Source organism: Schistocerca gregaria, chromosome 3, assembly GCF_023897955.1.
Source record: "Schistocerca gregaria isolate iqSchGreg1 chromosome 3, iqSchGreg1.2, whole genome shotgun sequence".
NCBI classification, from domain to species: Eukaryota; Metazoa; Arthropoda; class Insecta; order Orthoptera; family Acrididae; genus Schistocerca; species Schistocerca gregaria.
Genome location: NC_064922.1, coordinates 954,997,813 through 955,012,501, shown reverse-complemented (window position 1 = coordinate 955,012,501; position 14,689 = coordinate 954,997,813). Strand labels below are relative to the sequence as shown.

Here is a 14,689-nt window from a genome sequence, read left to right as displayed (position 1 = left end):
ACACCTCATCCCCAGTCTAACTGCTGAAGATTATCCCTGAAATTTCTAATTGTTAAGTCATTAACTGAATGCACAACTTTGGATTGCTGAATGGAGCTATGTCATATACTGTAAGTAACTGAGCACCATGGTCAAAAAGGCCATTCTCAACAGAACAAGAATTTATGTTTTTAAACTTATCTTGGTCTATAAAAGTGTTATCCATCAATGTGTTGCTGTCCTTTACTACCTGAGTAGAAAAATTAATGACAGATGTCAAATTGAAAGAACTGAGCAACACTTCCCGGACATTCTTCCTATTACACTCTTTCAGTGAATCAACATTGAAGTCCCCATAAATAATAATTTGCTGTCCCCTATCTGACAGATAGCACAACAAGGCATCCAAGTTTTCCAGAAATAAATGAAACTTTCCTGAAGGGGACCTATATAGTATTACAATTATAAAAGAGCCCTCCTTCAGTTTAAGTTGACAGGCACACGCTTCTATATGTTGCTCTAGACATAACTTTTTTGTATCTAAGCTTTTTACACAGTGATAACTTTTGACATATATGGCAACTCCTCCTCTCACCTTATTCTCTCTACTCATATGTGCAGCTAGTTTATAACCACTGATATTTATCTTTTCTATATCAGACAAAATGTGATGCTCAGGCAGGTATAGTATAAATATTAAATTATCAGATTCAATGTCATCCAAACAGACCAGGAGCTCATCTATTTTATTCTTTGGTGAAAATGGTAACACTATTTTTTTTAAATGGTAACAAGCATACAAAGCCTAGCATTTGTATAATTATATCTGGTGTAGCCTTGAGCACCTTGGTAAATTGAGAGAATTTCAGAGCTATGTAAAAGTGAAACAGCACAAATTACTTCATTTCAGCGAGACACACTGCCTCTTTTTTCACATAGTTGCATCCATGCTTCTTGAGCAGTATGATTCGCTGGAACTGTTTTTATCGATGCTGTGGCTAATGACAGACTTATGGCAAACAACACAATTCTGTAGAAATTAAATGATAATACCACAAGACTCCTAATTTTTTGATTTTTCTGGAGAAATTAAATCATAATACTACAAGGATCTTTAATTTACTCGATTTTGTGTTGCCTATCTTCAGCACACTTTATCTTAAGATGCAGTCATCCCTGTATCGTCACGATGAAGCAACATTGAAGTGTTGTTAGAATGTTACATGAAGGACAATCATCTAAAAATAACTTTCTCGGAAGACGTTTAGTATTGAAATCCCAGTCATTTTAAACACATAAACTCTGTTTTGAACCTCTTGATGAACTGTATTTAGGAGCAAAGGGTTTGTAGAGCATTGATAGAAATACAGATCTGGGTTGTGGCCAATTGAGTAACTCTAAAACTTGATGCTTGGACTTCTTGATTGAGAAAGCTCAACATATATTCAAACGGCTTCCTCTCTGTGATAATGTTCTAAAAGATTTGGAGACACCTGACTCAGTTTCCGTTAGGGACAAGGGAATTTTTTCTGTTGTCTGTCTTGCGTCAAAGTTTAATTAAACAAGCCAAGAAATCGACACTGAATGGCGGCTACTGTGAAATACAGATGTAGAAAACGATGTGTACCGATGCAGCCGATTCCTGCACTGTCTTCCGTAAGCTGATACAGAGAGATGGAACATCTATATTCCCGGGGTTGTCAGCCATGAATATGTCACTGTTGTCTTGCCTTATTAGTTGACTAGTGTGGAAAGAGTATTTTGGCAATAAACAGAACGAAGAACGATGCAAGAAGCAGACTGAGCACTAGAAAAGTAACCGAATGTTTGCATTCTACACGAAGTACTTAATTTGTATCCTGTTACGACTTTCCAATTGACACGGAATTTCTCCATCTGATGAGTAATGGCACTTACAACGCGGTGGCGGTGAGGAAGAACTTTATAAATAAAAAAAAAAATTCAGAATATCTTGCGTAATTTTTGCTGTATATTTCGAAACTTTTAAGCTTTACCTCCCGAAAAAGAATCGGAGCTGGCAACGCTAGTGATGAATAACATGTTTTTATTTGTTTTTTATTTATACTTTGGATCTCTTATTGTACAGGAAGTGAACATCATATAGAACAAGTAATTTTTCCTTAGGAAATATCTAGTTTCTAAACATTGTTCTCTCTAAAAAGTTACACAGTGAGAAAGAAAACAGATAAACGTTTTCTCTAAAAAATGAAGGCAGAAACATGATGATTACACGTATGTGGGTATGATATTGGGCAACAATTAATTTCTACACATAAATGAATGCCATTTGTCTCCTGTTTAACTAGTTGTCTGGTAGCAAAATACCAGTTTTTTTTTTTGACAAAATTTACTTCAGAAATACAGTTGTAAAGTATTTGTAAGAAGAAAATATCCAAGATATCGAGTGGTAGAATAACTCAAACGTATGAGCCAAAAGGAAACGTCAACTGTTGCATAGAATCAAAACTGCGCCGAAATATTTATTAGAATAGGTGCTAGGCAGGACTGATTCTTCTTTCAGAGTTTCAACAATGTTTTTTCCCTTTTTAATTATCTTCTAGCATACAAACTTTATAGCCGTCACAACTGAACAAAGTTCAACATGCAGGGGCAAAGTAGCCCAGCTTCACGATAGTGTCATAAAGTGATAGTACTTTTCAGTGTATGATCGATAACAGAGATAATACATAAGAATGTAACTTAAAATTTAAACAAAAAGATATTAAATTTTAATATAACTAAAATAATTGTACTATTTGAATCTGATTGTCTATTCTCGACACGCAATTTAAAGAACCATTTTGACAGAGTTCAGTCATTTCGCTTTACCTTAACAGTAGAGCGGAAATGATATGGTCGTCGGATGGGCGAACCAATAACATATATATTTTTTATCTAGCTGTATATAAATTTCGGCATATGACTTGACAGTTGAAGAAATGGGAGGGTGGAATCCTGTAAGAGAAAGCGAGAAATATGGAGTGGGTAAGTTTTTTTCACGATTCAGTTTTGCTTAATGTTGTTTACACTTGCGCATCTGCGGCCAAGCCCACTTTTTGAACAGGTTATGGTTTGCTTCACTTGAACCATTTGTTGAATGTCATTGGCCGAATATCAGTCAGACCAAAATATAACGATGTTCGCAGAAATTAACCTTCAGTAGAGATTTAATGTGTGTTTCAGGGCAAATTTCTGCGTCCCTGGTTTGTTGTTTACGTTTGACAAAAATGCTTTGTGCACTGAGAGTTATGCAGTAATTGACGAGAAAGCCGTTTAGGCTTACTTATCACAAAACGAGATATTTGTCGATTAGTTTATTGATTCAGGTTGATAGTACGCAGTCTGTAGCAGCTTTGTTTAGTGTTTTATGTAACAAAACAAAATAAGTACTTGGAGTGAGAACCACATTTCTTACTTTATGTTTAAAATTATTGAGATACAGTGTAGTGCAGAACATCATAGGAAATATCCTTTCAAAACTTTGCACCTATGCCTTTTGCCATGATAGATATACTTAAAAGTTTTTCTTAGAAACATAATTATTATTCTCAGGTTCTGTAATATAAAACATTTGTTTGACCATCAATGACAGCAATTTCATTTGCACTGTTATGGTATTGTCTCCAGCTGGTGAATTATTTCCTTGACCTTTGTAGTGCATGTTAGTGCTCCCTCAACCATTGAGCTCGGACACCCCTCCCCCACCTGACATACTCATTAAAATGTCACAATAACTTATCTCCTTCTCTTTGCCTCGTTTCTTTTTCTGTAGTCTCTAGTGCTCTATATTCATCCAGATTTGGAATTCAAACTTGGAAACTTATCTCCTCTACAGGCAGGGGTGTGACGTATGAATGCAAGCCAAATTGTAAAAGCTTTTGACTGTCTCATATTACATCACTACTTTGTGCTTCAGTGATTCTTTGCTACTTATTACTGTACTTACTTCGTCTGTTTCATTTCAGACCCATATCAATTGATGGTTGCTAGTACAAGCTATTTACTTTCTTGGTTAATGTTTCTGTAAGAGGTCCCCCTTGCTACATTTTTCATATTGATGTACAATGTAGACCTATGTACATAATAAAAACCAATATACCTGTTGGAGATTTGTTGGCAATGTAGTTTACCATTTCTTTCCATTCTTTACATAAAGTGTTAATTATGGAAAATTATTTGTGTTCATCCACTCACACCTAAATTGCTGCCTTCCAGCCTAACCTAGATCTAGGGATTTACTGCAGATCAGTTTGTCACCACAAACAATGTGTCGAGGAGAGACACCGTGACACTCTCACCCAACAGTCTGATACATCAACATGTTCACAATTTTGCAGCAAGTAGCAGGCAGGAAATTGGAGATGTGAATATATTCCAAAAGAAAGCAGAAGAGTTTTTATTGCTACTGCTCTTATAATTAACTACTTCATTAGGAATTGAGTCTGGAGTTTAGTTTGTAACCAGAAATCATATGGATCATATAAATTCTAGCTACTGTTATTAATATAAATTGTGATCTGCCAATAGGATCACTTAGAGAAATATTTTGTTCCTAAAACACGGTATCTTATCTATAAGTTCATTTTGGCCTTGTGAATACTCTGAGCGTATTTGATTTCTTCAGTGCCATTATAATATAAAGTCTGAATCAGTAAATATATTATTCATGGGAAACAATATAACATTTAATTTATTGCTTGCTATTTAATGACACGCTCCTGTTTGCACTTTTTTATGCTGATGGCTTTGGGCTTCTCTTGGAATACCTGAGGTTGCATTGTTGTTGTGGGTCTCAGCCCAAATACTGAGTTGGTGCAGCTCTCTGTGCTAGGCTATACAGTGTAGGACTCTTCATCTCTCTACAACTACTGCAACCAATGTCCACTTGGACATGATTACTGTAACAGAGTTTAGGTCTCCCTCTACAGTTCTCACCCCTCACTCTTCGCACCATGACCACATTGACAATTCCCTGATGCCTCAGCATGTGTCCTGCCAATCTTCTTTTCATCACGTTGTGCCATAAATTGCTTTTCTCAGGAATTTATTAGTTTATCAGGAAAAGGGAGAGAAGGAAACATAGTAGGTGAGTATGGATTGGGGCTAAGAAATGAAAGAGGAAGCCGCCTAGTAGAATTTTGCACAGAGCACAACTTAATCATAGCTAATACTTGGTTTAAGAATCATGAAAGAAGGTTGTATACGTGGAAGAACCCTGGAGATACTAAAAGGTATCAGATAGATTATATAATGGTAAGACAGAGATTTAGGAACCAGGTTTTAAGTTGTAAGACATTTCCAGGGGCAGATGTGGACTCTGACCACAATCTATTGGTTATGACCTGTAGATTAAAACTGAAGAAACTGCAAAAATGTGGGAAATTAAGGAGATGGGACCTGGATAAACTGAAAGAACCAGAGGTTGTACAGAGTTTCAGGGAGAGCATAAGGGAACAATTGACAGGAATAGGGGAAAGAAATACAGTAGAAGAAGAATGGGTAGCTCTGAGGGATGAAGTAGTGAAGGCAGCAGAGGATAAAGTAGGTACAAAGACGAGGGCTGCTAGAAATCCTTGGGTAGCAGAAGAAATATTGAATTTAATTGATGAAAGGATAAAATATAAGAATGCAGTAAATGAAGCAGGCAAAAAGGAATACAAACGTCTCAAAAATGAGATCGACAGGAAGTGCAAAATGGCTAAACAGGGATGGCTAGAGGACAAATGTAAGGATGTAGAAGCTTATCTCACTAGGGGTAAGATAGATACTGCCTACAGGAAAATTAAAGAGACCTTTGGAGAGAGGAGAACCATGTGTATGGATATCAAGAGCTCAGATGGCAGCCCAGTTCTAAGCAAAGAAGGGAAGGCAGAAAGGTGGAAGGAGTATATAGAAGGTTTATACAAGGGCGATGTACTTGACAATATTATGGAAATAGAAGAAGATGTAGATGAAGACGAAATGGGAGATACGATACTGCGTGAAGAGTTTGACAGAGCACTGAAAGACCTGAGTCGAAACAAGGCCCCCGGAGTAGACAACATTCCATTAGAACTACTGACGGCCTTGGGAGAACCAGTCCTGACAAAACTCTACCAGCAGGTGAGCAAGATGTATGAGACAGGCGAAATACCCTCAGACTTCAAGAAGAATATAATAATTACAATCCCAAAGAAAGCAGGTGGTGACAGATGTGAAAATTACCGAACTATCAGTTTAATAAGTCACAGCTGCAAAATACTAACGCGAATTCTTTACAGACGAATGGAAAAACTGGTAGATGCGGACCTCGGGGAGGATCAGTTTGGATTCCGTCGAAATGTTGGAACACATGAGGCAATACTGACCTTACGACTTATCTTAGAAGAAAGATTAAGAAAAGGGAAACCTACGTTTCTAGCATTTGTAGACTTAGAGAAAGCTTTTGACAATGTTGACTGGAATACTCTTTTTCAAATTCTAAAGGTGGCAGGGGTAAAATACAGGGAGCGAAAGGCTATTTACAATTTGTACAGAAACCTGATGACGGTTATTAAAGTCTAGGGGCATGAAAGGGAAGCAGTGGTTGGGAAAGGAGTGAGACAGGGTTGTAGCCTCTCCCCGATGTTATTCAATCTGTTTATTGAGCAAGCAGTAAACGAAACAAAAGAAAAATTTGGAGGAGGTATTAAAATTCATGGAGAAGAAGTAAAAACTTTGAGGTTCGCTGATGACATTGTAATTCTGTCAGAGACGGCAAAGGATTTGGAAGAGCAGTTGAACGGAATGGACAGTGTCTTGAAAAGAGGATATAAGATGAACATCAACAAAAGCAAAACTAGGATAATGGAATTTAGTCAAATTAAATCGGGTGATGCTGAGGGAATTAGATTAGGAAATGAGACACTTAAAGTAGTGAAGGAGTTTTGCTATTTAGGAAGTAAAATAACTGATGATGGTCGAAGTAGGGAGGATATAAAATGTAGACTGGCAATGGCAAGGAAAACGTTTCTGAAGAAGAGAAATTTGTTAACATCGAGTATATATTTAAGTGTCAGGAAGTCTTTCCTGAAAGTATTTGTATGGGGTGTAGCCATGTATGGAAGTGAAACATGGACGATAACTAGTTTGGACAAGAAGAGAATAGAAGCTTTTGAAATGTGGTGCTACAGAAGAATGCTGAAGATTAGATGGGTAGATCACATAACTAATGAGGAGGTATTGAATAGGATTGGAGAAAAGAGAAGTTTGTGACACAACTTGACTAGAAGAAGGGATCGGTTGGTAGGACATGTTTTGAGGCATCAAGGGATTACAAATTTAGCATTGGAGGGCAGCGTGGAGGGTAAAAATTGTAGAGGGAGACCGAGAGATGAGTACACTAAGCAGATTCAGAAGGATGTGGGTTGCAGTAGGTACTGGTAGATGAAGCAGCTTGCACAGGTTAGAGTAGCATGGAGAGCTGCATCAAACCAGTCTCAGGACTGAAGACAACAACAACAACAACAACAACAACAACAACAACAACAACATCAGTTGCCTGATCTACACATCCGATCTTCAACATTATTCTGTAGCACCACATATCAAAGTCTGGTTTCTTTCTGACTATTTATCTTCCATGTTTCACTCTAACATAAATTTACACTACAGACAGATACATTCATAAACGGCTTCCTAATATTGCTGGCCTTTCATGACTGCAGTCTGGTTTCTGTTCACATTGTAGATAGCCTTATCGTTATCTGTATTTTATGCCTGACACTTTCAGAATTTCAATGAGGTTAGTCCAGTTCACACTGCCAGACATTTTCTGTAAATCCACAAACGCTATCAATGTAAATTTGCCTTTCTTTAAGCTGTCTTCTGCGATAAGTCATGGGGGTCAGTGTAGCCCTTTGTGTTCTTACGTTTCTCCATAATCTAAATTGATCCTCCACAAGGTCAGCTTCTATCAGTTTTTTCATTCTCCTGTAAATAATTCGTGTCAGTATTCTGTGATATTTACACCTGGCAGCAACTGCCAGTTTTGGAATAATTAATTATTTAGATTTTTCCTGAAACACATTTTTGCTGTTCTGCCACCTTTCACACCAGGTGGAATAATTTTCTCACGGGTGGCCCCCGAAGGATTTCCATAAACCTGAGTGAATGTCGTCAACTCCAGGTGCCTTGTTGTAAGTTAGCTTTTGAGTGTTCTGTAAAATTTTTGTAGCAGTGTTGTATCTCGCATCTTATTTTTTGATAATGTAATCTTCCAGCTCATTTCCTTTTATACGCTCCTTTCACCATTCTGCCTTCCTTTCCTTGTTCAGTACTGACCTGCCATCTGAAATCTTGTCTTTGAATTTTATAAAAAGGTTTCTGTATTTTTCCTGTAAGCAGCATCTATCTTTCCCCTGATCATGCATGCTTTTACAGCTTTGGATTTGTCGTCTAGCCATTTCTGGTCAACCAATTTGCACTTACCATCAGTCTCACATTTTTGACACCTGTGCTTCCTTTCATGAGCTTCATTTAGGGCTGCTGCAGTTTTATATTCTCCTTCATCAGTTAAATTCAGTATCTCGTGTGTGTTCCAAGGATTTCTGCTGTGCGTTGTTTTGTTCGAAACTCTAAACAACAAGAAGTTTTTTAGTATATCCAGATCCCATCATGTTAATTTCTTACTTTTCTGCAATTTCTTCAGTTTTAACATGCAGTTTATAAACAATAGTTATAGTAAGTACTCATCTGCTGTCAGAAATGTTTTGCACTTCAAAATTTGATTTTAGTGTGTATCTTATCAGATTAGTGTCCTGATGGATGAGTATGAGATGCAGTCAGCCTCTTGAGGTCATCTAAGGAGCTACTTGACTGATTGATATCTGTCCAAAGGTCAAGTTACCTGGCAGCAACAGGGAATATGGCGTTTATACCAAATGCTCCAAATTCCATGATGCCTGTGACAGATAATGACATAGTGATTGTTTGGTTCTGGTTGGCATGTCTAGGGCCACAATGAGGAACTTTGCCATTTTTACTGATGAATGAGCTGCCATATTTGTTTTCTTAAGAAAAGAATCTTACAGCTACATCCACATACATATTCTGCAAGCTACTGTATTTTCTGTTCCACTCACAAATAAAATGAATGAAAAACACTGACTATATGCTTGTGTATGAGCTCTAATTTCACTTATCTTAACTTCATGGTCCTTACGTGAAATGTACATAGCCAGCCGTAGAATTGTGCTGCAGTCAGCTTCATTTGCTGTTTCTCTGAATTTTTTCAGATGTGTTCCAAGAACAGAACATTGTCTTTCCTCCAGGGATTCTTACTTGAATTCACGAAGCATCTCCATAATATTCACATGTTGATAGACTATATCGATAGCAAATCTAGCAGCCTCCCCGTGATTTGTTCTGATTTCTTCCTTTAACCCAACCTGGTGGAGATCCCAAACACTCAAGTTGCACTAATGTTCTATATGTGGTCGCCTTTTTGGATGAACCATACTTTTCCTAAAATTATTCCCGTGAACCATGAACCTTGCTGTAGGTGGGGAGGTTTGCGTGCCTCAGCAAAACAGATGGCCGTACCGTAGGTGCAACCACAATGGAGGGGTATCTTTTGAGAGGCCAGACAAATGTGTGGTTCCTGAAGAGGGTCAGCAGCCTTTTCAGTAGTTGCAGAGGCAACAGTCTGGATGATTGACTGATCTGGCCTTGCAACACTAACCAAAATGTCCTTGCTATTCTGGTACTGCAAACGGCTGAAAGCAAGGGAAAACTACAGCCGTAACTGTATGGTTAAATGATGATGGCGTCCTCTTGGGTAAAATATTCCGGAGGTAAAATAGTCCCCTATCGGATCTCTGGGCGGTGACTACCCGGGAGGACGTTGTTATCAGGAGAACGAAAACTGGCATTCTATGGATCGGAGCGTGGGATGTCAGATCCCTTAATCGGGCAGGTAGGTTAGAAAATGGACAGTTTACCCTGTTCTTGGTATCCTGCAGAGCTGATGTAGAAACTTTTGCAACAACAATGCGACTTTTTTTTCTGTTTTTGTTGAAAATATTAAGGACTGGTTTGGAGAAGACATAATAATAGAGAAGGTGAGAAATGGATCATTGTTGAATATTAACCAAACACAGGCGCCTCAGACCTGTGACAGGGTTGGGTATATATCCATTACCAAAAACTCGACCGGTTTGAAGGTGTCATCTTTCGTTGGGATCATACGCTACAGACAGATAACTGTGTGCTACCAGGTCACGAGTTTGTTTAAACCAAGTGCTCGGCTTAGCCAGGTGATAGAAGACATAGGACCACTCTGTAGGGACTTTGACAAGAATGATGAGGTGATAGTAATAAATAGGTGGGGCAGGAAACAGCCTGGCTAAGGATAGGAATTATGATATTAAGAGTGACCTGGATAAAATAGGAGCTGCAACAGGATGTACGAATGTGGGTTTTGTTGAGGTACTGCAGCGTTACGATCAGCCCTCGCTTAACCCTTCTGTGTGGCGAGTTAACAGAGAGTTGAGCAAGCAGCTGCTGGACTGTGCAAAAACACACATTTATACAGTGCCTGTTGGTAGCATTGGGAGATGGGGATACACTCGACATGGCCTGCACCTAAATAGTCTAGGGAAGGATAGATTAGCTGACTTAATTGTAGGTCGTCTAAAGGGGGCCACTAGCACTCAAGGCAAAACCCCTGTGACCCGAAAGGGCATAGGGGCACCTTTTTTAGGTTGAACAAGATGTCCAGACAGGCAGCTCTTAAAGGTAAAAAAATAAATGGTTCGAATAAAGGTAGAGGAAACAGTTGTGTTAATATATTTCACCAAAATATCAGAGGATTAAGGAACAAAATAGACGAACTAATAATTTGTTTTGAGAATATTAAAAATGCAACAGAAGTTGATGTACTGTGCCTGTCTGAACATAATATAACTACACAAATGGAAAATGGAAATATTAATGGGTATAAACTAGCAACTTATTTTTGTAGAGACAATATGGAGAAAGGAGGAGCTGCCATTTATGTTAAGGGGGAACATGGTTTTAAAAACATAGAAACCACAAAATTCTGTGTAGAACAACACATTGAAGTATGCGCTTGTGAGCTTGAATTGGACAGTAGTAAATTCATAATTGTGACTGTGTATAGGTCCCCACTTGGAAATTTTCAAATGTTTCTTAAAAACCTAGATCTCTTGCTGCGTTATCTGTCAGAAAAAGGAGATTTTAACGTAGATTTTCTTAAACACTAAAGCAAGAAGAACGACCTTGAACTATTACTTTGCTCTTACAATCTGACATCAGTCATTGATTTTCCTACTCGTATTGTACAAGACAGTAGCACCCTGATAGATAACATTTTCATAGACCAAGATAAATTAAAAGAAGTAAGCACCTATCCTATTAAGAACGGGCTTTCTGATCACGATGCACAGCTACTTTCAATTCATGACTTTGCTCCATACAGTAATGTGAAAAAAACAAACAAAATAATACGCCCAATTAACCATATAACAATTCAACAATTTAAGGAAAGCTTGAAACGGGTAGACTGGGAGGATGTTTATCGGGAATCTGAAGCAAATGTTAAATTTAACTTATTCCATGATAAACTTGTGGGTATGTTTGAAAGCAGTTTTCCTAAGAAATTAGTGAATAATAATTCAAATAAACTTGATAAAAAACCATGGCTGACCAAAGGGATTAAAATTCCTTGTAGCCGGAAATGGGAACTATACCAAGACACTAGAATAAGTCGAGATGAAGAAAAGCTCAACCATTATAAGAAATATTGTAATATACTAAGGAAAGTTATAAAAAAATCCAGAAGTATGTGTATCAAGTCTGGGATTAGCACCTCTGATGACAGTTAAAACAATATGGAATATAGTTAAAAGGGAAATAGGGCACCAAGGTCACAGGACAACAGTATTACTGTTAAGCACAATGAAAAGCTTATAAATGAAAAATCACAGGTTGAAAATATTTTTAATAATCATTTTATAAATGTAGTGGAAAATATAGGCACTAGCTGCTCACCAGATAGGGCAGAACTCTATATGAAAGAGGCATTCCCGGTGCAAACAAATGAAATTGAAATCCTACCCACCTCACCGTCTGAAATTAAGAAAATAATAAATTCACTTAAGAATAAAAACTCACATGGAACTGATGGTATCACCAATAGAATACTAAAATCTTGTCCACACCTGATAAGTCGAGTTCTTAGCCACATATGTAATAGCTCATTGAATCAGGGAATATTTCCTGACAGATTGAAATATGCCATAGTTAAACCCATGTATAAAAAAGGTGACAAGACAGACGTCAACAATTATCGTCCTATTTCACTTCTGACATCCTTCTCAAAAGTGTTTGAAAAAGTAATGTACTCAAGAGTAACTTTACACATCAGTGGGAATAACGTTTTAACAAAATGTCAGTTCGGTTTTCAGAAAGGTGTTTCAACAGATAGTGCTATACATGCTTTCACTGATCAAATTTTAAATGCTCTGGATAGTAGAACATCACCAATTGGGATTTTCTGTGATCTCTCTAAGGCTTTTGATTGTGTGGATCATGAAATCCTCTTAGATAAGCTGAAGTACTATGGAATGAATGGTTCAGTACACAGATGGTTCACTTCATATTTAACTGGTAGAATGCAGAAGGTTGAAAGAGTAAACCCACATAGTACACAAAGGGCATCAGATTATTCAGACTGGGGATGTATCAAGAATGGGGTACCACAGGGTTCTGTCTTGGGGCCTTTATTGTTTTTAATATATGTTAATGACTTGCCTAATTATATTCATGAAGATGCAAACTTGGTTCTCTTTGCAGATGACACAAGTATTGTAATCAAGCCTAAAAAGCAAGAATCAGATGAGAAAAATGCAAATAATGTTTTTCAAAGAGTTATTAGGTGGTTTTCCGCAAATGGACTTTCATTGAACTTTGAAAAAACACTGTACATACAGTTCAGTACAGGGAAAGGCATAACACCGCAAATAAATATAGAGTGTGGGAGAAAATTTTTAGCTAAAGCAGATTGTTCAAAATTTCTGGGTGTCTGTATTGATCAGAATTTAAACTGGAAGACACACATTGACAATCTACTGAAACGATTGAGCTCAGCTACCTATGCTATTAGTGTCATTGCAAATTTTGGAGACAAGCACATCAGTAAGTTAGCTTACCATGCATATTTTCATTCGTTGCTTTCTTACGGAATCATCTTTTGGGGCAATTCATCACTAAGGAAGAACGTATTTATTGCACAAAAACGTGTTATCAGAATAATATCTGGGGCTCATCCAAGATCATCTTGTAGACAATTATTTAAAGAATTAGGGATATTGCCAGTAGCTTCACAATATATATACAGCCTAATGAAATTTGTTGTTAGTAACCCAGATCACTTCAGAATTAATAGCACATTCCCAGCTACAATACTAGGAGACAGGGTGACCTTCACTACCGTTCATTGAATTTGACATTGGCACAAAAGGGGGTGAATTATACTGCCACAAAGATTTTTGGTCACTTGCCAAACAATATCAAAAGCCTGACAGACAACCAGTCGGCATTCAAAAGTAAGTTAAGGGAATTCCTGAATGACAACTCCTTCTACTCCATAGATGAATTTTTAGACATAGGCTAAAGAAATACAGTAAGTATTAACAATTGTGCCGTATATAAGACTAACAAAGATTATTTGGGATAAATGAATCTTTTGTACTTTGACATGTTCCACATCATTACGAAAGAATCGTGTTCATGATCCATGGAACAAGTAATATAACTAACTAACTAACTAGAGCCACATGGAATCCCTTTTGTTCATTGCCTCCAGAGGACCTAAGGATAAAAAGGTGGACCCCGGAGCTTTCATCCTAGCCTGAGAAACTTAAGATCATGGGTTACAGATGTGGTGTCGAGCTCAGTTTTTTCCTCCAATGAGCTTTATGTGCCAGAGGTTTGGACGTATGTCGTCTATTGTGAACAACTCTCTACATGTGTAAACTGCCCAGAACATCCCCCTCATGTGCCGATGGGTTCACTTTCCAAGAGGAGAAGAAAATCCAGAAATACGAAACTCATGATTGCCTGTTTTATCAGGGTACTAAGAAAAAGTTTAAATAACTCCACTTGATCGATAAGATGTCAAACTTTGCAAAAATTTGTGAAAATTCACACCTAGCACAGTGACAAGGTCTCGGACACCAACTTGAGGTACTAGCTACACGTGAATGCCTGTTTTACAGTTGGAGGATGGTACACTAGCCCCCCTTCATCACCACAGCCACCACACTAGTGATAACCATGCCATCAGTGCAGCCAGAGATGCCTCATCCTCATCCAGCATCACCAGGGAAGCAGATACCTACCAAGGTGCCCCCCTTCCAGGATAAAACAGATCAGCAATCTACCATCAGCCAGTGGCCAGTGGAGACACAGGCTGTGGGCCATAGAAAAGAAAGGTCCTCTTCTGTTGCAGAAGTCAAGACAGAAAAATTCACACAGAAACTGAATCCTCACATGGGCGAGAAGGATAAGTTTAAAGTTAAAGTGAATTCTGCTGCTCCATTTGATCTGGGCCAAGTTAATTTCAGAGCTGGAAGTCTGCTTCCTTAACACTGGAGCTGTGGTCTTAGTCAGCCGTACACATTACAATCTGAAGCCCACACATCTCACC

The 14,689-nt window shown here is 37.9% G+C and overlaps 1 protein-coding gene across 9 annotated transcripts in view; it reads left to right on the top strand.

The window, feature by feature from the left end:
- The first annotated feature begins 2,612 nt into the window (after positions 1-2,612).
- The window catches only part of LOC126355928 (dedicator of cytokinesis protein 1), a 452,703-nt gene continuing 440,626 nt past the window's right edge, over positions 2,613-14,689 (top strand). For 4 of the 9 annotated variants that reach the window (XM_050006495.1, XM_050006492.1, XM_050006493.1 and 1 more), the window contains exon 1: positions 2,737-2,985. In XM_050006495.1, coding sequence (XP_049862452.1) covers positions 2,940-2,985 — 46 coding nt within the window. In that variant the 5' untranslated portion in view covers positions 2,737-2,939. Of the gene's footprint in view, positions 2,986-14,689 lie in introns of all 9 variants that reach the window. The other 5 variants (XM_050006496.1, XM_050006497.1, XM_050006498.1 and 2 more) reach the window with 3 other exon arrangements.